The sequence below is a fragment of the Rhinolophus ferrumequinum genome, chromosome X (genome assembly GCF_004115265.2).
Source record: "Rhinolophus ferrumequinum isolate MPI-CBG mRhiFer1 chromosome X, mRhiFer1_v1.p, whole genome shotgun sequence".
In the NCBI taxonomy this organism is placed as follows: domain Eukaryota; kingdom Metazoa; phylum Chordata; class Mammalia; order Chiroptera; family Rhinolophidae; genus Rhinolophus; species Rhinolophus ferrumequinum.
The window spans coordinates 48603661-48620487 of NC_046284.1; the positions used below are offsets into that span (position 1 = coordinate 48603661).

General features: G+C 36.6%; 1 protein-coding gene across 1 annotated transcript in view; it reads right to left on the reverse strand.

The window, feature by feature from the left end:
• NRK (Nik related kinase) overlaps nucleotides 1-16827 on the reverse strand; it is a 180149-nt gene that overhangs the window by 62678 nt on the left and 100644 nt on the right. Inside the window, exons 6-9 of the mRNA XM_033113197.1 lie at nucleotides 16431-16541; nucleotides 14879-14969; nucleotides 12183-12313; nucleotides 10486-10540 (exon numbers count right to left, since the gene is read on the reverse strand). Coding sequence (XP_032969088.1) covers nucleotides 10486-10540; nucleotides 12183-12313; nucleotides 14879-14969; nucleotides 16431-16541 — 388 coding nt within the window. The remainder of the gene's footprint in view (nucleotides 1-10485; nucleotides 10541-12182; nucleotides 12314-14878; nucleotides 14970-16430; nucleotides 16542-16827) is intronic.

The following is a 16827-nucleotide window of genomic DNA, read 5'->3' on the forward strand; positions in this document are numbered from 1 at the left end:
AGGAATTCAAAAACTATTTGAAGAAACAATGAGGGAAAATGTCCCCAACCTGGTGAAAGAAATAGACAGACAAGCTCAGGAAGCAGAGAGAGTCCCAATCAAGATAAACCCAAAGAGCGCACACCAAGAAACATTAATTAAAATTCCAAAGGTTAAAGACAAAGAGACAATCTTAAAAGCAGCAAGAGAAAAGCGACCTACATGGGAGCCCCAATAGACTGTCAGCTGATTTCTCTACAGAAACTTTGTAGGTCAGAATGGATTGGCAAGAAACATTCAAAGTGATGAAAAACTAGGACCTACAACCAAGATTACTCTACCCAGCCAGGCTATCATTTAGAATTGAAGTACAGATAAAGAGCTTCCCAGGGGAAAAAAAAAAAAGTAACAACAAAAAATTAAAGGAGTTCATCACCACCAAACCAGTATTACAAGGAATCTTAGAGGGACTTTTTAAAAAATAAGAACAAGTCATCAAAACGGCAGCGTGAGGCAAGCCTCTGGAAATCTCCCCTGGAATTTACAACAAATTGAAAAACTATAACTCCACAAAGGACTCCCTGCACAGCAGAGAGGCAAGACGAAGACTCACTACTAAATTGACCTAAAGCTGAGCAAATTGAGCAAGCAGGGGAAAAGGGAAGGGAGAAGTGCGAAGACAGAGCTGCTCGGGAATAGGATGCAGACCTAGCTCAGTGCTGCGAGCTCGCTGCACCCCAGAACTACCACAGCTGCAGGACAGGGAAGAACTCGGACTGCTAGGGCTCCATTTATGGTCAACAGGGCTGAAAGGACAGCATATACCACGGCTGAATCCAAGGCTCACGGCAGAGAACTTGGAGCAAAGACTGAGGGAAGAAGGCTAAAAACGATGGTTTAAGCCCTCACTGCAATAGAGAACGGAAGCCTTAGGCACTGAGACTAGCTGCCCCCTCCCCACCATTCCAGAGCTCGGTCTGCCCCCACCTGCCCAGTGCTAGAAGCGGAAAAGTAGCAGTGTCAGATCTAAAGAACAGAATATCAAGTTCTGAGGACTGTGGTCCGCAGACACAGATTCACAGCCCAAAAAATTCCAGCAAAGGGGAAGGAGCTGTGGAAGCAGGACTGGCTATGGTGGTGGTCAACGCCATTGCTCTGGGCCACCTCTCACAACTCACCCCGCCCCTGGCCCCACCTATCTGGGCGGATCCCTGCAAGAGTAAACAGAACTGCTGAAACACGGGCTCTGAAACTGGTGCAAAAAGAGCTTTGGAATTTCAAAAGCTCTCTGCATCCCCACAGGGACGCAGTGCCCTAACCCAGGCAGACTAGTAACAGAGGAGAAGTCCGCCTACCAGGGAATCACCTCATTGTGTGAAAAACTGGAATAGTGCAGAGAAAACATAACACTACACTGTGAGAGAGAAAAAAATGCTGCTGTCAGAGAGAAAACAAAGCATTTTACCAACAAATACTGGAAAACAAAAAAAGACCTCTTCCTATCAACCTATTGTAGAACCCACACCAGTACATGTCTAGGAAGAGAAACAGTAACTCATTAATTACCATGAATAACCAAGGCAACCAGACAGCTCAGAAAGAAAGTGAAAAGTCTCCAGAAAAGGCACTTAAAGATATGGAAATATGTGACTTAAATGACAGAGAATTCAAGATTGCAGTTCTGAAGAAACTCAAAAAGATGCAACAAAACACACAAAGGCAGGTTAATGAACTCAGAAACACAATCAAAGAACAACATGAACATTTTACCAAACAGATTGAAATTTTATAAAAGAACCAAGTAGAATTTCTGGAGATTAAGAACTCAATAGAAGAAATGAAGAATGAAATAGCCAGCTTAGGTAGTAGAGTTGACCAGATGGAGGAAAGAATCAGCAACTTTGAAGACAGAAACCTGGAAATGACACGCATGGAAGAAGAAAGAGACTTGAGACTTAAAAAAAATGAAAGAACTCTACAAGAACTTTCTGACTCCATCAGCAAGAGCAATATAAGAATATTGGCATACCAGAAGGAGAAGAAAGAGAGAAGGGAACAGAGAATATATTCAAAAAATTGTCAATGAGAACTTCCCAAACTTGTGGACAGAACTGGATCCTCAAATCGAAGAAGAAAATAGAACACCTAATGACCTCAATCCCAACAGGCCTTCTCCAAGGCACATTGTATTGAAGCTGTCTAAAATCAATGACAAACAAAGAATCCTCAAGGCAGCCAGGGAAAAGAAGATGGTAACCTACAAAGGAAAGCCCATTAGATTATCATCAGATTTTTCAGCAGAAACTCTACAAGCCAGGAGGGAGTGGAACCAAATATTCAAACTATTGAAAGAGAGAAATTATGAGCCAAGAATAATATATCCAGCAAAGATATCCTTTAGATATGAAGGAGGAATAAAGACCTTTCCAGACATACAGAAGCTGAGGGAATTTTCTAATAGACGACCTGCACCACAAGAAATACTAAAGGAGACTGTTCGACCACCATCAAAAGGGACAATTTGTGGCAACCAAAATATAAAGAGGTGGATAGCAAAGGCCTGAACCGGAATATGGGAATGGAGAAAGTAGGCATGCTGAAGAAAATAGACTACTCTAAATATCAAATTTTCTTTTACATAAACTTAATGGTAACCACTCAAAAAAAAATTCCAGAACTGAAATATATACTGTAATAAAAGAAGAAACAGAGGGAAACATCATAGAATACCACCACACAGAAATAGTAGACAACAAAAAGGCAAATAAACAATGGAGACATAGTCTTACCAGAAAACTAAAGATAGAATGATAGTAAATCATCACATATAAATAATCACCCTAAATGTAAGTGCACTGAACTCACCAATAAAAAGGCACAGAGTTGCAGATTGGAACAAAAAACTAAACCCAAACATATGCTGTCTCCAAGAGACACATCTCAGCTACAAGGACAAGGATAGACTCAAAGTGAAAGGGTCGAAATTGACACTCCAAGCGAATGGTACCCAGAGAAAATCAGGTGTACCCATAATGATATCAGATGAAAAGACTTCAGGGTTAAGAAGATAACAAGACACAAACATGCACATTTCATAATGGTAAAGGGGACTATACAATAAGAAGACATAAAAGTCATCAATATTTATGCCCCAATCAGGGAGCCCCAAAATATACGAACTGACTACTAATAGAATTAAAGAGAGAAATTGACCAAAACACAATTATAGTAGGGGACCTAAATGCATCATTAACAGCTATGGATAGATCATCCAAACAGAAAATAAATAACGAAATAGCAGCCCTAAATGACACATTAGATGAAATGGACATAATTGACCTTTATAGAGCATTTCATCCTAAAACATCAGACTATACATTTTTTTCTAGTGTACTTGGAACATTCCCAAGGATAGACCATATACTGGAACATAAAATCAGCCTCAGCAAACTTAAGAAGATTGAAATCATACCAAGCATATTCTCTGATCACAAGGCTTTGAAACAGGGTATCAAATGAGAAAAGAAAGCAGGAAAAACCACAAATACATGGAGATTAAACAACATACTTTTAAAGAACGACCGTGTCAAAGAAGAAATTAGAAGAGAGTTCAAAAGACACATAGAAAAAAATGACAATGAAAATACATCCTACCAAAATTTTTGGGATGCAGCGAAAGCAGTTTTAAAAGGGAAATTTATACCATTACAGGCCTATCTCAAGAGACAAGAAAAATCCCGAATAAATAACCTCACGTTATACTTTAAAGAACAAGAAAAAGAACAAATGAAACCCAAGGTCAACAGAAGAAAGGAAATAATGAACATCAGAGCAGAACTAAATGAAATAGAGAACAAAAAGACAATAGACAAAATTAATGTGGAAAAGAGCTGGCTCTTTGAAAAGATTAACAAAATTGACAAACCCTTAGCTAGGCTTACTAAGATAAAAAGAGAGAAGACACTAATAAACAAAATCAGAAATGAAAAAGGGGAAGTTATCACAGACACCACAGAAATACAAAGGATCATCCAAGAATACTATGAAGGACTATATGCCACCAAAATCAATAACCTAGAAGAAATGGAGAAGTTCTTAGAAACATATAGCTTTCCTATGCTAAACCATGAAGAACTGGAAAATCTAAATAGACTGATCACCAGTAAAGAAATTGAATCAGTCATCCAAAACCTTCCCAAAAGCAAAAGTCCGGGACCAGATGGCTTCACTAGTGAATTCTACCAAACCTTCAAAGAGGATCTAATATCAATCCTGCTCAAACTCTTCCAAAAAATTGAAGAAGAGACAGTACTCCCTAACTCATTTTATGACGCCAACATTACCCTGATACCAAAACCTGGTAAGGACAACACATAAAAAGAAAACTACAGACAAATATCTCTGATGAATACAGATGCAAAAATCCTAAACAAAATTCTAGCAAATCGAATACAACATTGCATTAAAAAGATCATTCATCACGACCAAATGGGGTTTATCCCCAGGGCACAAGGATGGTTCACCATCCGCAAATCCACCAATGTGATACATCACATAAACAAAATAAAGGACAAAAATCATATGATTATATCAATTGATGCAGAAAAAGCATTTGACAAGATACAACATCCATTTATGATTAAAACACTTAATAAAATATGTGTAGAAGGAAAATACCTTAACATAATAAAGACCATATAAGACAAACCCTCAGCTATTCTCATAATTAACAGTGAAAAACTGAAGCCCTTTGCTCTGAGTTCAGGAACACGACAGGGCTGTCCCCTATCACCTCTGCTTTTCAACATAGTTTTGGAAGTCCTCGCCAGAGCCATCAGGCAAGAAAAAGAAAACAAAAGGGATCCAAATTGGGGATGAAGAAGTTAAATTGTCACTCTTTGCAGATGACATGATGCTATATAGAGAAAACCTTAAAGACTCCACTAAAAAGCTATTACAACCAATCAAGGAATACAGTCAAGTTGCCGGCTACAAAATCAACGTACAAAAGTCCATTACATTCCTATATACTAACAATGAAATCTCAGAAAAGACAAACAAACAAACAAAAACAATTCCTTTTGAAATTGCAGCAAAAGGATAAAATAACCTAGCAATAAACTTAACCAAGAATGTGAAAGACCTATATGATGAAAAGTACAAGACATTTTTAAAAGAAATTGAAGAAGACACAAAGAAATGGAAAGACATTCCATGCTCATGGATTGGAAGAATCAACATAGTCAAAACGGCCATATTACCCAAAGCAATATACAGATTTAATGCAATCCCCATCAAAATCCCAATGGCATTTTTTAAAGAAATAGAACAAAAAATCATCAGATTTTTTTTGAACCACAAAAGACCCCGAGTAACCAAAGCAATCTTAAGAAAAAAGAACAATGCTGGAGGTATCACACTCCCTGACTTCAGCTTGTACAGGGCAAGCTAAAATACAGGGCAACAATAATCAAAACAGCATGGTACTGGCAGAAAACCAGACATGTAGACCAATGAGAATTGAGAACTCAGAAATAAACCCACATAAATATAGGCAGACAATTTTTGACAAAGAAGCAAAAAACATACAATGGAGAAAAGACAGCCTCTTCAATAAATGGTGCTGGCAGAATTGGAAAGCCACGTGCAAAAGAATGAAACTGGACTGCTGTCTGTCACCATGTACCAGAACTAATTCAAAATGGATCAAAGAATTAAGCATAAGACCTGACACAATAAACTGCATAGAAGAAAACATAGGTACTAAACTTATGCACCTTGGGTTCAAAGAGCGTTTTATGAATTTCACTCCAAAGGCAAGGGAAGTACAAGCTGAAATAAATGAATGGGACTATATCTAACTTAAAAGCTTCTGCACAGGAAAAGAAACCATCGACAAAATAAAGACGCAGTCAACTGAATGGGAGATTTTTGCAAACAGTGCCTCCGATAAGGGGCTAATATCCAAAATATACAAGGAACTCATGCAACAAAAAATGAAACAACCCAGTTGAACAACGGGCAGAGGACCTGAAGAGACATTTCTCCAAAGAGGACATACAAATGGCAAATAGACATATGAAAAAATGCTCAACATCACTAATCAGCAGAGAAATGCAAATAAAAACCACAATGAGATATCACCTCACCCCAGTCAGAATGGCTATCATCAACAAGACAAATAATAGCAAGTGTTGGAGAGGCTGTGGGGAAAAAGGAACCCTCATACACTGTTGGTGGGAATGCAGACTGGCGTAGTCGCTATGGAAGGCAGTGTGGAGGTTCCTCAAAAATTTTCGAATAGAATTACCATATGACCCAGCAATCTCTCCCCTGGGTATCTACCAAAAAAATCTGAAAACACTTATACATAAAGACACGTGTGCTCCAATGTTCACTGCAGCTTTATTTATGGTGGCCAAGACATAGAAACAACCAAAATGTCCTTCGATAGATGAATGGATAAAGAAGTTGTGGTATATATACACAATGGAATACTATTCGGCGGTAAGAAAAGATGAAATAGGACCATTTGTGACAACATGGATGGATCTTGAGAATATAATGCTAAGTGAAATAAGTCAGACAGAAAAAGCAGAGAACCATAGGATTTCACTGATATGTGGTATATAAACCAAAAACAACAAAAGGACAAGACAAACAAATGAGAAACAAAAACTCATAGACATAGACGATAGTTTAGTGGTTACCAGAGGGTAAGCGGAGAGGGGGGTGGGAGATGAGGGTAAAAGGGCTCAAATGTATGGTGATTGAAGGAGAACTGACTCTGGGTGGTGAACACACAGTGGGGTTTATAGATGATGTAATACAGAATTGTACACCTGAAATCAAAATATACTTTAAAACAAATTGTGTAACAAGAGACAAAGAAGGATCCAGTCATCTCACTTGTATTTATGCAAAAAACCCAAAATGTTCCTTCAAAGGGATGTGTGCTTCCATATTTTCATTGCAGCATTATTTACAATAGCCATGTTGTGAAGGCAACCTGGGTGTCCATTAATGGTTGAGTGGATAAAGAACAGTTGGTACATATGAGTATAAACATGTCATCAGTATGTTATATACCTGAAACTAATATAATATTGTATGTCAACTGTAATTGGAAAATTAAAAAAAGTTAAACACTTTAAATAATTTAAAAATATATTTCCTGATGGTTTGGAAATATTAAACTGGGGTAAATTAAATTAGTTTAAATAATGTGGTTCATTCCTAAAATATGTTGACATTTGAAGAAATCTGCATACTGAACAAATGGTTCTCCTGATGGGACAGTGGTAATTTTGAGTCACGAGACACTAATGTAAAGATTTATGCTTGTGTACGGGAGGGACACTATAAGAAATAGAAGTAGGAATATAAACATGCATGGCTGACAGTATTAAAAATAATCTCTACCTCACCCAGTAGAATACTAAAATAGGGAAATATATGATTTAGATTAAGGTTGAATTGGCTGATGTAGGTCCTTAACAAGGAAGGGGAGTTGGAATAAACTGTCAGCACTCTTCTGCTTCTCCACCAAACAACAATTCACTTTTCTATAACATGTAGAGAAACTAGGAACTGCCATCTCTTCAGTATTAATCGGCCTACGATAGTCTGATGTTTAGGTAACTACTAGCAATGTTCTGGTCTTCGTTTGAAGGTAGACATATTAAGTTTGAATTCCTACACAGAACCTAAGGATTTAAGAAGATCTTGGTGAGCAACGGTCCAGCTCTTCTGTCCTCTGAGAGCCCCTACAACACCCTTTCAGTGAAAAGTAATTCTCCCTCTTTTTACTTCTCTTGAGATAGACTCACCAAAGAAAGAAGGGAATTTTGTGACCTGGAGCTCAGAGGCAATTATCACAGAACTATCACATTGGAAGGCCAACCCCTCTGAGATGATAATTATCATAACCTGCAGTATTTCTGCAGTGACACTGATGTCAATAATTTCCATAAAATGTTAATACTCCAGGCAATAAACGAGGCTTGTGAAAGACTAATATTTTTAGCAGTGCGGCTATTTCAAGTTGCTCATGACCAAAGTTGCACCATTCCAATCACTTACTCAGGCATGCTGGTCCTATTTTCTCTCATTGTGAATTAATAATCTCCTGGTCCTTACTCTTTTCTTGCAAGAAGTTTGCCATTTGTGTGCTCTGTGCAAAACTCCTTGTCTACATTCCTGAGCTTGCTCATTACCCTTTTTTCTCCCATGATTTAATATTTTAGAATAAAATATGAAACCAAAAAAGTGAACCAAGAAGTACAAATCTGCAAAATGTAGAAAGCTACTTTTTGAGAAGATGTGGTGAGGAACACTCAGAAACAATAGAAAAAAATGTACTACTTGATGCAGCCATGAATCCTAATCAAATACTTGTATCATACTAATATGAAGTACCACATTGTGTATTTAGAGAGAGAGAGAGAGGGGAAAAGAGAGGGAGGGAGGGAGAGAGGGAGACAGAGAGAGGGAGAGAGAGAGAAGAAGGATGAGAAGGAGAAGGAAAAGGAGGAGAATGGGAAGAGGAGGAAGAGGAGGAGGGGAAGCTGCTGCTCAATCTAACATCATCTAAGCATATTTTTTTCACAGAGAAATAATCTAGCAATGATGAAAAATAATATGCATCTTCACAGTATCATTTCAATTTTACATATGTAGCATGTATAATTTTCTACATCATATATTTTTTTACTCATCCAACATAGGCACTTTGTAGATTTTTTGGACGCTAGAAGAAAAGCAGTGGTAATCTGATCTCCACACCTATCCCCGCTTTAATCCTAACCCCTACTGTGAAATTCCAAGGGACACCAGTAATTCTTAAAAATTATATTACTAATATTTCACCTCCTTGAAATTGCCCCCACTGGCATTGAAACACAGTACTAAGATAGTCCAAACTTATAAAGCTTGGTGTGTGGACACTGTGCACACAGATCATGCAAGAACATGGGGACCTACTGGATTTGCTTGGAGAGGGAGAAGCAAAGCAATTTTACTCCCCTACCCCACCCCCAAAACACACTCCAGGCTTTTCTCTCACTTCTCATCCAACAATACCAGGAATGTGTTTATCATTTACAGCTTTGCATTTAGGTAATTAAGATAGCAAATGTGCTCTGCTTATGGGGCCATACATTAAATGGCTGTCAATCATTTATACCCAAGTTCACATTCCATTTTCGCTTTCCTACCAGAAGGCAGTAGCTTGAAACAGGAGGCTGACAGGTCACTTAAATGATTGAGAGGAGGGGTAAACAAGAGGAAATGGAGCCTTCTGAGTTATTAAGGGTACTGGACTGACTGAAAAGAGCAAGGAAGGCACCAAAGGTAAGCTGGACTTACTCCAAAGGGAAAAAGAAAGCTTACTTTCCAACACTGTTGAGGATTGGCTCTATTTCAATGAACCACTAGAAGATTTTCTCAACTGTCACAGTCTGAAGTAGCAATAGTGTATGACTGTAAATGTTCTAAATATTCCACCAGTCAATATGTATCAGAACGCTTTTAGATTCTTCTTGGTCAGAACCAAATACTATTGTGGCTAAATTTAAACAATACTCAATCAGCCTAAAATAAGATACATAAGAGAGAAAATCACAGACTTTTTATAGACATATCTGGCCATTCTGACTACAGCATTTGGTAATCACTGAAAAGGCCATCATTTACAGTTTGGCAGAGTGTGGCACCTGTGTGGCCAGTACAAGCTGACTGGTACAAGTGGCAGATTTGCACAACATGTTTTTTTCAATTTTAATTCATTATTTAATTGATTAAAATTTTAACTTTTTAAAAAATATTAGTTTCCGGTTTACAAAACAACATAATGATTAGACATTTATACCCCTCAAAAAGTGATAAGTCCTCCCCCACCAAGTCTATTAACCCTCTGACATTATATAAAGCTGTTACAATAACATTGACTATGCTTCCTTGGCTGTACTTTACATCCCGTGATTATGCACGTGTGCGCGCACGCGCACACACACATTTAATTATAATTGACATTCAATACTATTCTACTTTAGCTTCAGGTGTACAACACAGTGGTCAGGCATCTATACAATCTATGAAGTGATCCCTTGCTAAGTCCAGTACCCATATGGCACCCTACATACTCTTTACAACATTATTGATTATATTCCCTATACTGTATTTCACATCTCCATGAGTATTTTGTGACTACCAATTTGTACTTTCTAATCCCTTCACCTTCTCCCGTATCCCCAACCTCCCCTTCCTGTCTAGCAACCCCATCTGTTTTTAATCTGTGTCTCTTAACCTATTTCTCTTACCATTTGCAACAACATGGATGGACTCAGAGAGTAGTATGTTAAGAGAAATAAGTCAGACTAAGAAAGACAAATACTATATGACCTCACTAATCTGTGGAATCTAAAGAACAGTATAAATGAGCAAACAAAACAGAAATAGACTGTGAGATTCCCTAACTTTTAATAAATATCAAACATTTTTACTCACGAGGAGCCCCTTCAGCCATTTCAATAGCAGTGATTCCCACGGACCACACATCACTCTGCAAAGGAAAAGATGGCCCCCAAAATGTGACTTAAAATGGGAAATTTATAGTATTTAGAATCTCAAAACAATCTTTTGCTTGGGGGGAGTCAATGCCAGAGCCATTTTATGGGTGTTCAATAATGAAGCTTTATTACAGACTGATGTTACAGGAAGACATTATCTGAGCTTGTGACCAACTTGTATTGTACTACACAATTTGAGATGTGATGGGGTTAAGTGAGAGGAAAATTTATCTTTGATGTATTGCTATTGTTGATTTAACTGAAATACCAAATGGAACCTGCTGTACAGAAGTCCTTCCTATCACATAGACCTACTACCTGTGCCATCTTAGATAAATGATTTAACTCTCTATACTTCAATTTCACCCTATGTAAAATGGAGATAATAATGGTATCCAGTTCATAGAATAAATTTTAATTAAATTATGCATATACATTCAGCAGTTCTTTGAATATAGTAAATTGAGGATAGAATTATTATAATTTTAGGGAATTATATTCCAGGAGGCTCTAGGAAATTATCCTTATGACTATTAACTATACTTTGTTTTATAGAATGTGGAAACAGCACAAGGCTAGAGGTACACTGTCTGGCTGGATGACTCCTAACCAGGTTAATTGAATTATTAGAACCTCATTTTATAGATCTCTTAGCTTCAAAAGGTTGTTATGATCTAAGTTTAAGCTTTCTTTCAGTTACATGGGGCTAAGAATTAAAAATAAATCATTAATATGGGTGAAAATCCTTGTAAGACTACAAGAAAGTTACATCTACAAAGTATTATTTTTACAGAAGGCCACTTAAACAACATTATGCTTCCATAGTCTCCATAGCTACTAATAGCACTGGACTATACACTAAGCTTTCAATAGATCTGCTTGCAGATCAAGCAGAGGGCATTTAAGGGAAAAGGGAAAGAGATGAAACTTGAATTAATCAAGTATCCAGTCCTAGGTTCCACACAACGAAACCACAGTGAATTGTTTGGATGACTTATGATGTGGAGAGTGAGTGTGGTTTTCCCAGTCTATAGCAAATGGAGAGTTTTCCTTCCACATCAGCTTTTTGAAATGTGTACATAGATGTATATTGTCCAAATTTCAGCTTCAGTGGAAATTTTAATAAATAGCATGAATTGTTACTTAATTTGTCTATTCCACTGATCTTCTGTGGTTAGAAGGTGAACCATGCCAAGGATTTTCTCCATTACCCGTAGCAATCAAATTATTATTTTTTTTTCTTTTTGGAGCTAGGTCACTGTGGAGATTAATAATTGACTTTACATTTATTCATTTTTAAGTTTGCAAAGTCCTCTTTCCCTGAAAGTTAAATTCCATATAAAGCCACATAATATAATATTTTACCAAGAAATTGCAAGCAACATGAACTAGACATTCTTCCTCAAATATGGATAACTCCCAATTGTCTATTTTGTCTACATTCTTAGAAAATATTATTTTTATCCATGTAATCAAACCACATATTGGAATAGTGGTTAGTTTTTGTTATTAGCATTTAATGTGAAAAGAGGAGCTGTCTGAATTTTAATTCTTTTATTTTATCATTTTAAAGTAAACATTACTCAAAAGTCCTTTCCAAATATTGATTCCTACTATCTGAATCTTCACGCTTACTCTGTAATCATAAGAGCGTCTTGGGTCCTCGTCACAGTCAATCACCTCAGGTGCCATCCAGTATGGTGTCCCGATGAAGCTATTTCTCCTCCCATTAGTTCTGCTCACCTGGGCACTCACTCCAAAATCCACTGCAAAATTCAGCATATGTCAAAATAATTAATCAGTAACAAAAACTCAGTAAGTTATTGCTTTAACTTGGAAAGCCAATACAAAAGCCACAATGGATAACAGATTTTTATTCCAGCCCAGCAAACTTTACCATGAAGTCTACTCCGGGAATACTGGGAAATAGGCCTTTTCTGATATTTATTTTGGAAAGAGACTCAGCAGTGCTATTATAAATCTACAGTAGGTTTGGCTGAATGTTTACCATGAATATTAAAAATAAAGTTCCATCAGTACACTCTGAACTTCTGAAGTGATAACATATGTAGTATTTGGACCTGCCACCAAGCTGGAGGAAGACCAATACTATAAGCAATATCTAAGAAATCTAAAACCTAGTAATAGTTTATTAGGAAGCCTCACTCATGACATTAGAAATTCCTATCACACTGATACTATAAATGAGTTTTTTGCTAGAATTTAGTTTAAGTTCTTCTACAGATCTTCTGAATCAGATACAAATATTTACTGTGGTATTCATATCATAGCTTAGACTATAAAAGTTCAGCCTTCTATTCATCTGTGGGATACATTATATGAAAATATTTAGTATGGTATCCTCAGAAACAGACAGAAAATGGCTAAAGTAGACTGGAGTTATTTAGTCCAGAAAAAATAAGATAGGGATAAAAAATGGAGTATATTTTCTAATTTAGAATGGTTTCCAGGAACCAAGAAGATGGAGAACAACAATGACTAAAAAGTAGCTTGAAGGATTTAGGAGAAGAAAAGAAAAAATTAAAAGTTAAGAGTTTAAAACAACAAAAAGTCCATAATATGTGAACATCATCATTGGGTGTTGTTCAATCTCATTATCTAGATTATTTTTGGAGAATAGGTTAAATCAGAACTCAGCATTGTCAGTACTCATGAAGGCCAACTTTAAGGACCAATAAGTACCTACGAAGGCCATAAGTTGATATGTGACATTCATGGAAGAAAATGAAAGGAGAAAAGACTAGAAGAAACAGTGATCACTGGAAGAAAGGTTGGGGGGGGAAGAAAAGTTGAAATTAAAAGTAGAGATGAGACCTCCACAGTTGCATAATTTAACCTTTTTCTTTAATGACGTAGGGACCAGAATATGAGGATAATTGGTCAACTGCCATTTCTATACAATCATTTTCCAGTCTCCTTCCTTTCTGTCACTCCCTTTGACTGTCATTGGAGTTGCCCTCTGCAACCTTCTCCTTATAAAACGTTGCTTAAAAATATGCTGGAATCTGAGAAATCAAAAATCACATGTACAAGAGTTATGTGTAATACAAGCCTGATTAAATTCTGATCCAATGCGGAAAGGTCTCTCCTACAGAGTAAAGTAAATGAGCTTTAGTGCATGGACTTTGTGACGGATTTTTCAGTGGCTTTTCACTTACTATTTCTCCTCCGTGTTGCAAATAGTAGGGCTGGCCAGCAACTTGATCCAAATATACGGGAGTTCTACCACATGTAAACATAGTGTGTAGCCTTGTGACAGAATATCTATCCTGTACATTTGAATGTGAAATTCAAATTTCCTTCATGTATTTTAACACAGTGTCTTAAAATAGTTTCTAGCTTTTTAGCTTTTAGACATAAAAGACATAATGTGTTTTCTTGAAAATACTTTTCACTTATTTCAAGAACAATTACCTCATGTTTCTTCTACAAATATTCAACGAAAAACATTCTCAATGAATGAACAAAATCTATTCTGGTTGTACTTGTTTAGCACGAAAATGAGAACTATCCTAAGGTCATGCTAGAGACATGGTAGGCAAGAACTGATATGATTAAAAAATAATATACAATTTGATACCAGTGATTTATGTTTGTATCGATGAAGTTATCTTACACATGGTATTTAAAAAGCAACCAACAATATTTACTTTAAAAGATGTAAAATATTTTTCCTATATGACTGTGAGACAACGTGTGTTGTTATTTTCCAATAAATTATGTCATTCTGAGCCCTGGAATAGAAGGCCAGAGACTTTCTGGTCTTTTGATTTCTAATTCTGAATTTGATTTGGATATTACTGAAGCATCATTTCTAATTGCTATTAGTTCTTTAAATATTTGAGGGAAATTCCAAAGAAGCAATTTGTGCTTAAGTAATTTAAAAGTTCTTTGATATTCTTTGGAAAGTATGGCTCTGTGATATGGAAGAATTGCCTTTTTTGTTTGATCCCTGTCCATGGCGTGGAAACTTGCACATGGTAAATTCTCAATTGAACTGTTGAAATAAATATAATAAGCAGGTCTGATAGAGGGTAAAGCAATGACCAAATGTAAGTCTCCCATTATAATTTAAAAGTTGTTTTTATCTACATGATTTCAGAGAAGCAGTTAGGTGCATCTTTCTCTTATCCCACCCTGCCTTCCCAAATAAATTTTCAAATTTTGACTGGTTTTGCAGGCAGGGAAGACACAGCTTAAATAAGTAAAATATATTGTTAGTAACATGATAGGAAACACAATTATCTCAAAGAACTTTTCTCCATTAAGTTATTTGGACTTCACTTAAAGTATTGCAAGAATAAACTTACCTAGTTTTACCTCAGCATTATGAGTCAACAGCACATTCTGACCTTTGATATCCCGGTGAATTACGCGGTGTGCATGAAGATGAGCTAAGCCCTGCATAAAAGGTATTTGTATTTTTTTTAAACAAAGCCACAACAGTATATATATTTTTCTCTTTTTCTAGTCCTGTTCTTAGTATTTTTGGAAAAACTTTTGGTAATAAAAATGGCTCAGGTTTGCATTTTTCAGACAAAATTCTTTCTTTAGGCTGGAATTACTACAACCAGTTCCCAGAAACACTACTTTTTGGCTATAAGGAAAGGAAAATAAATCAGGCACCCATGAAAGAAAAAGAACACCAAAAAGTAGTATTTGTGTATACCTTGAGCCATTTACCTTTCTTTCTAGCCTCCATAATTTCAACTAACCCTAAGAGTAAAGATATGGACATCTTAAATATCATAGCTCAGCCATTGTTTTGCTCTATTCCTCACCCAACCATTTATTTAGTCCAAAATATTTTCTGGTCAACCTTGTAGGCTGAGAATGTGGGGAAATTTGGAAATTCATTTTAAAGCATTTACAGTTTATATTGGCCTATCACACTGGCTCCACTAAAACTAACCCGTGACCTGGCTTCAGTGAGATCACTCCAGATACTAACTGGGAATTAATAATAGCAGTAACGGTAAAAACAGCTAATATTTACTGAGTTCTTATTCTTTGCCAAGCACTATGTTGAGTGCTCTACCTGGAAGAGATTATTAAATCCTCAGAGCAACCACTTGAGGAAGGTGCTAAATCACTCCATATTACAGATGAGAAAGATAGGATTTGAAGAAATTAAGTAACTGACTCAAGGGCACACATCTGATATGTGTTGAACCTGAATATAAACTCAGTCCAGAGTTTCTGCTCTTACCACAAGGAAATCCAATTAAGATGGGAGGAAGGACATTTTAACTTTGTATCAGTAGTGCTGTTTAGTTCTGCTCATATCCTTCCTGGGTGATCCTAAGCACTTAAGTCACAGGAAAAATTTGAGTTTGGTAGATCAAGAAGATTGTCATTCTCATACAATTTGGTTTTCAAAATAAAGAAAGTTTTAAAAGTAGGTAATTTTTCTAAGAGGGTATCTGTCTGCAAAATGATTTCAGATGGTTTGGGGCCATTCTATAAAACATTCCTTTCCGCCTCACCTTCATTTAGTCTCTAATAACAGTGCTATGCTTAAAAAAAAAAAAAAAAAAAAAAAAAAAAGAACTCTAACAAGCATAATATCATAATAAACACTCCCAGTGGTTTTGTCCATGGCCTTCTGAATACAATAATCTGAATTTGACGGAGACATTAAAGGCCACAATCTGGAAGGATCTGGTTACAGATCCGTGGTCCACCTTAAAGGACATCACCTGAAAATCTGCTTTCTCTAAAGCCTTTTGGTCTTTTTTGGTATCCTGATTCAGAGATTATATTTAAAATTATTCCACTATCCTATATGAACAGTCCTAAGGTATACTGTATATATTATTCCCAAGTTTTTTCAAGGCCAGAAGAAACTGTATGAAGACTCACCTGAAGGATTTCTCGGCAGATATAAGCAATCCAATCTTCTTTCAAACTCTGATTTCTGGTCATTCTCACTACATCGGTGACTGAGCCTGCTGCACACAACTCCATGACCATCTGCAGGGAAGCCAGCAAAGTATCAAGAATTAAAAAAGTAATTCTCTGAAAATAGCTGGAGAGTTTTAGTCCATATGGCTTGTATTTATACACAATGTTTAGAGATTAAGACACTGCAAAGACTAGCTTAATTGTCTGGTGGAAGACTCCAAAGGGTAGTGGAATTAGAAAGAGTTGGGAAAAATCCAAATATCTGTGGAGGAAGGGAAGGCAGGAACTACACCAGGGATACTTAAAGAGGAGGTGGGATTTGATCTAAGACTTAAAGGATACATAGTTTTGGATA